General features: G+C 43.6%; 1 protein-coding gene across 1 annotated transcript; it reads right to left on the minus strand.

Moving 5' to 3' along the window:
- Window positions 1–4,418: 4,418 nt before the first annotated feature.
- Window positions 4,419–9,083, minus strand: LOC139422072 (uncharacterized). The gene is made up of 6 exons (XM_071173218.1): window positions 8,695–9,083; window positions 8,451–8,523; window positions 6,782–7,156; window positions 6,589–6,679; window positions 6,051–6,184; window positions 4,419–5,133 (listed from the first exon to the last, which is right to left on the minus strand). Exons 2-6 carry the CDS (start codon window positions 8,491–8,493, stop codon window positions 4,967–4,969), a joined length of 810 nt encoding a protein of 269 aa, XP_071029319.1. The 5' UTR covers window positions 8,494–8,523; window positions 8,695–9,083; the 3' UTR covers window positions 4,419–4,966.
- Window positions 9,084–10,630: the final 1,547 nt, after the last annotated feature.

A 10,630-nucleotide genomic window follows, 5' to 3' on the forward strand; every position in this document is an offset into this window, starting at 1 on the left:
AATTCGGGCGTTCCTGCATGTGGGCAATGCTGCGTCTGTAAAAACGCCCCATTCGAGCATCCCATTTGTTCCTGCATTAAGGCCCCCTGGAGCATGCTATCTTCATGCTTGTGTGACCCTTTTGATATTCTGGATTTCCTCTGAAATAAATGTATTATCAGATTTTTTCTGGGGCAAAGGACACTGTCTACCGGTGTCCTAGCTAGCTTGCTACCTAGCACACAGTGTCCTTCACTAACGCCTGCCCAACACTTGTCCTCGCCGTCCTTAACAGAACTGCAGGAAAAATTGCATCAAATATTATTTGTCACATGTGCCCAATACAACAGGTGTAGACTTTACCATGCAATGCTTGCTTACGGGCACTTCCCAAAGATGCAGAGTTTTAAAAAAATATTTAAAAAATAGTAACAAGAGGAATAAAATAAAATACACAAGGATGGAGCTATATACAGGAAGTACCAGTACCAGATGAATTTACAGAGGTACAAGGCATTTGAGGTAGATATGTACATGAAGGCAGGATACAAAATAATAAGAGTAAAATAAAGAAGAGAATAGCAACAGCAAATAATGAGTGTAAAAGGGTGTGTGTGTGTGTGTGTGTTGTGTCAGTATGCGTGTGTGTGTCATGTGTATGTGTATGGGTTTGTACAGTACCAGTCAAAAGTTTGGACACACTTGCTATTCCAAGGTTTTTGTTTATTTTTACTGTTTTCTACATTGTAGAAGTGAAGACATCAAAACTATGAAATAACGCATATGGAATCATGTAGTTACCAAAAAGTGTTAAACAAATCAAAATAGATTTAACATTTTAGATTCTTCAAAGTAGCCACCCTTTGCCTTGATGACAGCTTTCCACACTCTTGGCATTCTCTCAACTAGCTTCATGAGGTCGTCACCTGGAATGTATTTCATATAACAAGTGTGCCTTGTTTAAAGTTAATTTGTGGAATTTCTTTCCTTCTTAACGCGTTTGAGCCAATCAGTTGTGTTGTGACAAGGTAGGGGTGGTATACAGAAGATAGCCCTATTTGGTAAAAGACCAAGTACATATTATGACAAGAACAGCTCAAATAAGCAAAGAGAAATGACAGTCCATCATTACTTTAAGACATGAAGGTCAGTCGACGCAGAACATTTCACGAACTTTGAACGTTGCTTCAAGTGCAGTCACAAAAACCATCTCATGAGGACTGCCACAGGAAAGGAAGACACAGAGTTACCTCTGCTGCAGAGGACAAGTTCATTCGATTTACCAACATCAGAAATTGTAGCCCAAAATAACACCTCACAGAGTTCAAGTAACAGACACATCTCAACGTCAACTGTTCAGAGGAGACGGGTCGATTTGCTGCAAAGAAACCACTACTGAAGGACACCACTAATAAGAAGAGACTTGCTTGCGCCAAGAAAGATGAGCAATGGACATTAGATCGGTGTAAATCTGTCCTTTGGTCGGAGTCCAAAATTTAGATTTTTGGTTCCAACCACCGTGTCTTTGTGAGACGCAAAGTAGGTGAACAGATCCGCATGTGTGGTTCCCACCGTGAAGCATGGAGGAGGAGGTGTAATGGTGTGGGGTGCTTTGCTGGTGACACTGTCAGTGATTTATTTAGAATTCAAGGCACACTTAACCAGCACGGCTACCACAGCATTCTGCAGCAATACGCCATTTCATCTGGTTTGCGCTTAGTGGGTCTATCATTTATTTTTCAACAGGACAATGACCCAACACACCTCCAGGCTACGTAAGGGCTATTTGACTTAGAAGGAGAGTGATGGAGTGCTGCATCAGATGACCTGGCCTCCACAATCACCCGACCTCAACCCAATTGAGATGGTTTGGGATGAGTTGGAACGCAGAGTGAAGGAAAAGCAGCCAACAAGTGATCAGCACATGTGGGAACTTCTTCAAGACTGTTAGAAAATCATTCCTTATGCCGTTTGAGAGAATGCCAAGAGTATGCAAAGCTGTCATCAAGGCAAAGGGTGCCTACTTTGAAGAATCTAAAATACTAAACATGCTTGGATTTGTTTTACACTTTTTTTGGTTACCACATGATTTCATGTGTTATTTCATAGATTTGATGTCTTCACTATTATTCTACAATGTAGAAACTATTAAATATAAAGAAAAACCCTTGAACAGTTGGTGTGTCCAAACTTTGACTGGTACTGTATGTAGTGTATGTGAACGTGTTTGGGTTTTGTTTGGGAGTATAAATTAGTGTGTGATTGAATGTGTATATGGCGTGTATATATAGTCTAGTGAGTGTGCGTAGGGTCAGTGCAAGATAGGGTCGGTGCCCAATAGGCGAAGGACACTGTCTACCGATGTCCTAGTTCTCTAGCTATCTATCCCAGCACTCTCCTGCTGTGTACCGGAGTCCTAGCTATTACACAGTGTCCCTTGCTCCAGCCTGCCAAACACCTGCCCTCGCCGTTGTTAACAGAACTGCGGGAAAGCAGTGCCCCGCCTCCTAGTTTCAAAAATAGAGGTACAAAGTGGACACCCCAAATTGTAGGTCACATTTACACCCTTCTCTCTAGATGGGCCAAAGTCAAAATTGGCTACATCGTAATAATTCATGAAAACTAAAATCAGTTTATTGGTCTTACTTTAAAGTGAGGGTTAGGCATTAAGGTTAGCAGTGTGGTTAATGTTAGGGTTAAGGTTATGGTTAGGTTTAAATGACTTTGTGGCTGTGCCAGCTAGTGACCACTCTGCAGAGCTGCCACCAGAACAAGATTCATGATGAAAAATGCTAACCTGCCTCTTTATTGTAACTAATTTACATTCTGGTTATTTTGTGATTAGCCTTTAATATACTGTGAACGAAACATGACATGGACTCACCAGAGTGTGAAGATCCCAGCAGCGTTGCAGTTCTTGACACAAACTGGTGCACTTAAATATTTTGCCTTGCCCATTCACCCTCTGAATGACACACATACACAATCCATGTCTCAATTGTCTCAAGGCTTAAAAATCCTTCTTTAATTAACCTGTCTCCTCCCCTTCATCTACACTGATTGACGTGGATTTAGCAAGTGACATCTATAAGGGATCAGAGCTTACACCTGTATTCACCTTGTCAGTCTATGTTATGGAAAGAGCAGATGTCCCTAATGTTATGTACACTCCGTGTATCCTGTATAATTCAATATGATTTTATAATGTAAACATTGTAATATCTACTGTGAAACAAGATCAATAAATATCCTTATTAAGAATCAGCCAAAGACTGTATACCAAGGCACAACTTCAAGAATGCCATGGCAAGTTTCCCTCATGCCCACAATAATTTTAGACCAACAACAGGGGGTAGAAACCCAATGCTCTTATCTGTTACTCAACATCAGTGCCTGGTCTTCGTGCCTCGGTCATCATTAAATATAGTTGACACATCAAGTGATGAGGATGAGCCCTCCCTGAAGGTTGTGGTGGTGGTGAGCCAAAATTCACACAAGCTGCTGCTACTCACTCAAGCTGCAGCTGAGCTGTTGCCCATGGATGTCACCAACAGGGGGTTGGTGTATGTACAAAACCTCCTTCACTCTGTGCACACACTGTATAACTCTGAGCCGAGCATAAAAACAATGCAGGTATAATGGGTTGGCTCTGGGCGGCAGGTAGCCTAGTGGTTAAAAGTGGTGGGCCAGTAACTGAAAGGTTGCTGGCTTGAATCCAGAGCCGACTTGGTTAAAAATCTGACGATGTGCCCTGGAGCAAGGCACGTCAAATCAAATCAAATCAACCCCAATTGTGCCTTTAAATTACTCTGGATAAGAGCATTGACTAAAATATGAAACTGTAGAAGGTAATACAATGGATAAAGATGTTGATGATTTGGCACCCTCAGTGATAGAGATTCTGTTTTGGAATCCTTTCAAAAGTCCCATTTCAGATATGTACCGTGAGGAGGTAGATCAGGTGATACAGACCAAATGGCTTTTGGCACGTTTTCCCACAAGATAAATCTGCCATAAACACTTCTATAATTTGCCTTGAATCTGAGTGGTGCCATGAATAATATGCTCTTAATGTGAAATGATGTTGTCTCTACCATCTGTCTACCAGCATTGAAATTAGCTCACAAGAAAAGTAGAGCACAATTATTTATGTTTTTGTCTGGATTGACAATGAACGGGTCTTTTGTTGTTAGGAGCACATGGACTATATCTTACCTATCTTTCCCGTCTCAAGCAAAAGAAGACCAGCATCTGTCAAACAGAGCTGTCTGATCTTGATGTGAATCCAGTTGTTCGAAGGGCACTCTATACTGGCAAATATCAACTGGGTGGTTCCAGCCCTGAATGCTGATTGGCTGACAGCTGTGGTATATGAGACTGTGTACCATGGGGTATGACAAAACATTTGTTTTTACTGCTTTAATTACTTCAGTAACCAGTTTATAATAGCCTTTTTTATTGAACATGCACTACATTCATATATGGAAAAACACAGATACATTTAGAAAGACACAAATGTTAAAATTAGCTGAAAAACACACAATTAAGGGGGTTGTAGTGCTGCTTGTCCACTGTGTTTGCTTTCTTTTTTTGTTATCTTAAGAGTGCCATCCAAATAGAAGGCCCTACACACACTTTAATTGAAGCTGGCATGGATGAGCTATTTTTGTCATACATTTTCAGCCCAACACAGAGGTTTGTGTTGAGATGTAGCATCATCTTGTGGTACATTATGAATACCGCATCTAGGAACATTTTGTTGTTTAATGCCCTCTGTTGGTGCAAAGGAGAATTGCAGTTGTACCTGGCCTATTCACTCACATGGGAGTACCATAGAGACGAATACCAAGAGAAATATGGTTGTAGTTTATATATAGAGTTTTTTTTTCCCATCACATATTAGGGAAATCAGTATTTGGGGTTCAGAAAAGTATCTGTGTCCCCAGCCTCAGTCTATAGAGGCCTGTCACATGTGGCCCAGGAGTGTTCAGATGTATGGTGATGGGTCGGAGCGGTCACACATCTGCAGCTCCATGTGTGAAGTGATGCCAGAGAAGCGCTCCTGTAGGGGCAGCAGGTAACCCAGGGCCTCTCCCTGAGAGATGGGCCCCATGTAGCGGTACGGACGGATGTTGAAGATCTTCACACAGTACTCTGTCATACAAATTAAGAAAATACTGTTAATGGAAGGGAGATAACTCGGTGAACGACCCTTGCGTGATGAGTAACCTTGAGCAACCTTGCCTGAAGACCTGAAGACTTGCCCAGGTTTTAGCTCAGTGGGACAATACCATCTTGTGATGCACACCAGACCTTGGTTATGATAAAGCGTGAAACAATAGTAATATGAACAATACCCATTTAGTCCCAGATCTTCTTGCCATGATAGCAAAAACAAACTGGCACTAACACACATTAGGAAGCCGTGGAAAACGGCTTATTCCCTCATTCTTCAACACTGCACTGCAATCAGATGATCGTTCATTTGTTCCCTGTGAGGTCTAATCACGCTACAGTTTGCACAAAGATGAAAGAGTCTGACAGGACATGTGTTCCCTCCCATACTGCGGTTCAATTAGAGGTAGCGAGGACCAGAATAATGTTGTTTACCCCGTTTCCCGCGCTGCTGCTCATCAGGCCAGGATGCCCACGGCTAATGCAGACGCATGGCTGCGGCCTTAACGACGGCAATTACTGGAGATCATTATGCGTTAGCTGCCTTTGATGGGAATTCAAAAGCAGCCAGGTCCAAGTGTCAAAGGCAAAGGGGAGTTCAGTGGGATCTCAGCCCTCCTCCACTCGCGTGGCTAATCCCTCCAAATCCCTCGTTACTTCCTCCGTAACGAGACATCAGCCTCTGGCCTGGACAGAACACAGGAATACCTAATGCCCCATTACACGCTACTAGATCGTCTAGAAAGGTTATAATAATTAGTTAGTGCTGTTCAAGGTTCCACTCTCACAGTCATGGTGTAGGAGCATCCTTGAGTTACCAGTCTCTTTTTTTCGCTGAATGTGAAATCTACGTCAATGAAGCTACAAGTGTATACTGTACAGTATGAAGTGCTCACCGGAGTTGGTAAGTTTAACGCCATCGTACTGGATACCGACCACTGGCCCCCTCAGGGTACCTGAGAAGGGGGCGTTGACAATGCTGTAATCGTCACACACCACATCCACTGCCTTGTGGAGTCTGTCATCATCTCTGTGAGAGAAAACATACAAAATATGTTTAACCTTTGATGCAAACGCATATTTAGACATGCCTATTTACATGTTACTCATATAGCAGACGCTCTTCTCCAGAGTGACTTACAGGAGCAATTAGGGTTAAGTGCCTTGCTCAAGGGCATATTGACAGATTTTTCACCTAGTTGGCTTTGGAGATTCAAACTAGCAACCTTTCGGTTACTGACCCAATACTCTTAAACTTAACCGCTAGGCTACTTGCCGCCTTAGACGTGTGTTTCAACCTATAGTGTCAATAATGTAACGTAACCCATCTTTCTGTGGTTTAAACATGAGCAGTGTCAAGCTCAGAGAGGTATGATAAGCTCTGTGAAACGTCCCCAAAAGAGGATAAAATAGGCCCCCTCCCATGTCAGAGACCTTCTAGAGTTGAAGCCCCCACAGCCAAACAAGTCACAACCCCTCACTCTGTTGTTATGGTGACCGGCACACAGGACGCTCCAAGCACCGGCTGTAGGGACAAGACATGAGACTGTTACCACTGAACATAGCAGAAAGCCAAAAGACTCCTAATGTGAACTACCAAGCAGAGTGTTATGGAGTAGTGTGTCACCTGGCATACAGCACTGGTGTGTCTTAGGTGCAGCACACTTGTCCTTCAGGTACCTCCCCTGACAGACGTAGGAACTGCGTTGGCAGATGCCACCGATGCTGGAGCAGACAGTGTCGTTCCTTAACTCCTTGTCCCTTTTTGGACTTCCTGTCTCCTTCCCTTTGACCTTTTCTTTTTGGGTCAGCTTCTTTCCCTTCTTGTTGTTTCCCACTGTTGGATCCCTTTTGACCTCAACAACACCTTCAACCTTCTTCTTCTTTCCTTTATTGTCTTTTCCCACCTTCAAATCCTTTTTTACTTCAATGACATCTCCGGCCTTCTTCGCCCCTAAATCCCTTTGCTTTTCACGTTCAAGAGCAAAACCAAACAGCAGGACTTGGATGTAGGAGAGAGAGAGAGAGAGAGAGAGAGAGGGGAAGGGGGTTGACTTCTCAATCACTCTCAATGAATTAACTTGTCCTGCAACAACGCTGTAAAAAGCATGCAGGGGCCTCCACAGGTAAAACCGTAACAAGGCGCTAACTTCTAATCTTAGGGGTTAATGGGCAGGTTGTAGTTATTCTGACCGGCATCCATTGCTCCCACCCAGGCCTCAACAATAGTGTTGGATCTTCATTAACTCTATTACTCTGCACAATGAATTTCCAATCAGTCATGGCACCTGAACGCCCTTGTAATTGAAAGGAGCTACTTATCACTAAGGCATAGTCAGGCCTTACGGAAAGCAATTTTCTCTGGCACACGCCGACACCATTGTAACCTCGAGGAAATGCAGTGGGGTTGGATTTTCTAGATAAATCAATACTAATTGATTACCCAGGCAGCCCCTGATATGAACACACATCTCAAACACAACTAACTGCACATGCTGGTCCACATGGACTTGTTGTTAGGTTAAATAGCACTCACTGGTAGTTTTTTACAACCAGGAGGAGCCCTGTTTCCAGATACTTAGACAACACAACAATTTACATGGTAGAGTGTCTTATTTTACTGAGACAGACAGTAAATAGTAAGATAGTTTCATTGCCTTAATAAGAGTGTTATTTTGTTTAATTGCTGTCCTGTAATTACTTTGCCACCGTGGCCTATTTATTGCCCTACCTCTCTTATCCTACCTCATTTGCAAACGCTGCACATAGATTGTTCTACTGTATTATTGATTGTAATGTTTGTTTATTCCATGTGTGCCTCTGTGTTGTTGTGTGTGTCAAACTGCTTGGCTATATCTTGGCCAGGTTGCAGTTGCAAATGAGAACTTGTTCTCAACTAGCCTACCTGGTTAAATAAAGGTGAAATAAAAAAAAGGAGAAAAAAAAGAAAAAAAATAGGGATGCTGCCTGTTGCTCATCAGTCCTTCAACGCCACTCTGATAGCTAGCGCCTAGCACCCTGGGTTAGATGCAATGTTGCACGGAACACTCCATCATGCTGTAAATTACAGTCATTCCACCAATAAGCTGATGCAACCCCCCGAGGAGTCTGTTGACATTCATTTGCAGCCACTTAATATGGTTCTCTTCATGCACTGTTGTTGCGGCGGTGCTAGGCACGGAGTGTGTTTATTGTTTTGACTGAAATCCACTTTTAAAATGCAACCCTTCTTCCATGGTGCATGCTCTAACAGGCTGGTAAAGTAGCCTGCATTTACTACTGGACAATATACTTACAGTATGCAAGAAGAGCTGAGATCATGGAGATTCTTAACAGCATTCTGGCAGTTTGGACGGGGAACTCCAAAACCTACAAAAACAAGAATAGGAACAAGAATTGTTACGTAATGTTCGGCAAGCATTCGATTTTGAAGAGTTGATTCAAAATAGAAGACTGAATACATTCTCAAATAGATAGAGACTTTATTATAGGCAAACGTGTAAAGCTAGGTCTTGATAGTAAAGTGTGTGCAGTGCTTACCAGTCCTGTGGAGGAGTTGTGTGGGTGTTGTCAGGGCAACACAAAGAGAAGACTGTGTGAAACCAGGTCAGCCCAGTCTTGAGTATGCATCCCTCCTGGCCACAGGACATTCCACCACAGCCAATATTGATATTGGCATTTAAAATAACATATCCACCGCCCAGTCTCTCGCTCTCTCTCCTGAAGGGACCACTGTGTTTCCGCTCCTAAAGAAACTGCTATACCCAGGCTAACCTTACCAGATCTACGCATCCATTGCCGCTATGACTTTTATTCATTGTAAATCTTCATCAGCATCAGCGTCGTACTCAGCATCTTCAACTCTCCTTCAGAACCAAAACAGTACTTTTCTCCTTCAGCGCCATACCGGTGTAATCATTTCTCCAAAACACGTGTTTTATCCTGCACTAATACGGTTTTACATGTGACCGTGCCACGTCAGCGTTAGTATGGACGGAAGCCTTTGAGTCTCGTGAGTACATCTCACCGCTGCATGCCCGCCTGTCAGAGCTTTACTTAACAAGATAAAAATAAAAAAATACATTATTCTCGAGTTCACGAGATAATTAGCTTTCAGGCAGGCACACAATGCAACTCCATTCAATCAATAAAATGAATTCACTCCACTCTATTTTGACCATTCAAATGCTGCCACGTGAACATAGCACATGATGGGCAATCTGTAGGGAGCCTCTTTGATGACCAAGTGTGCCCAACAGCACAGCACCAGTTATGTCTAGTACAGCTGGGTTATAGTCCCTCCCTCCCCTGGGGGAGTTATAGGACTGGACCAGGCCACTGGTGGTGTGTCGACACACTCTGAATCTTAATGTGGTGGGAGAAAAAGGGGTTTTGGTGGCAGAGAGAGTTGAGCCTTTTCAGCCGGGCGGCTTTGATAATCAAATATCTGTTCGGGGGATTATGCTGATAGACATATGGCAAGGAATTAGAGATGGGGGTATGTTGGCTCAGAGTGCCTTTTGGGTACATGCGCCACATTCCCTAAAACTCCTCGGAGGATACTTACTCACTCTGGCTGCTTCTTTCAGTCACTTTGTTCTGGCTTCTTCAAGGAGACAGAGAGAGAGAAGAGGAGAAGCCACAAGTGTTTCCTAGCAACAGTGTGTCCGCAGCATTCCCCTTCCTTCTCTACCCCACACTCCCTCCTTCCCCAAGTTGCAGCAATGCACCACTTGCTCCAGAACCTGAAATACATTCTAATTCTCTTGACTCCCCACTCCCTTTCACAAAATGGAGGGCAACATAAAATGACATTCAAGCCTAACAATCTTTAAGGATAAGTCCCACAGAGGGACAGTTCCCTGTAAAGGTTGAGGTCAAGCAATTTTGTGGGAGTCACAAACCACTGGCAGACAAAATGAAGAAGGACCACTGTGATATTTCACAGCTTTAGAAGCTATGCAGCTACTTGGCAAAGCCTGATTTCTCTCAAAGCTGGGGAAAAGAGCTGTCTCACAAAATGCTGGAGCACATGATGGATTAGAGCTCTGCTTTGTGCAAATCAGCTATCTCAACACAGCTCCAAGTCATGACCACTTGGCCGAGTCGATCTGTAAACATATCTGAGGGACTTGGGGAGGGGGCTCAGGCAGACTGCCTCAGGGAAGAGAGGAGTTCGGAGGAGTGTTTTTCCCAGGTGTGTCCATCAGGGGGCACTGTAACACGGCTAATGTGTTCCACTGACATGGTTTCCGTGTACAGTACACCACATGGAGAGGGAATGTAGGCTACTGAAGTCGAGTTACATGTCTAGCTCTCGACACCTGCAGGAAAACTGATCGCCTCTCAAAACACAGACAGCACATCTCGCAAATGCCCTTCAGCATCCCTGAACCCCTGAACTCCCGTGGACCGTGTTGAAGGCCTGATTCAGAAAACGGTGTAATAGACTGGACCCAAAGCCTCCCACACTTCA

The sequence above is a fragment of the Oncorhynchus clarkii genome, chromosome 12 (genome assembly GCF_045791955.1).
Source record: "Oncorhynchus clarkii lewisi isolate Uvic-CL-2024 chromosome 12, UVic_Ocla_1.0, whole genome shotgun sequence".
In the NCBI taxonomy this organism is placed as follows: Eukaryota; Metazoa; Chordata; class Actinopteri; order Salmoniformes; family Salmonidae; genus Oncorhynchus; species Oncorhynchus clarkii.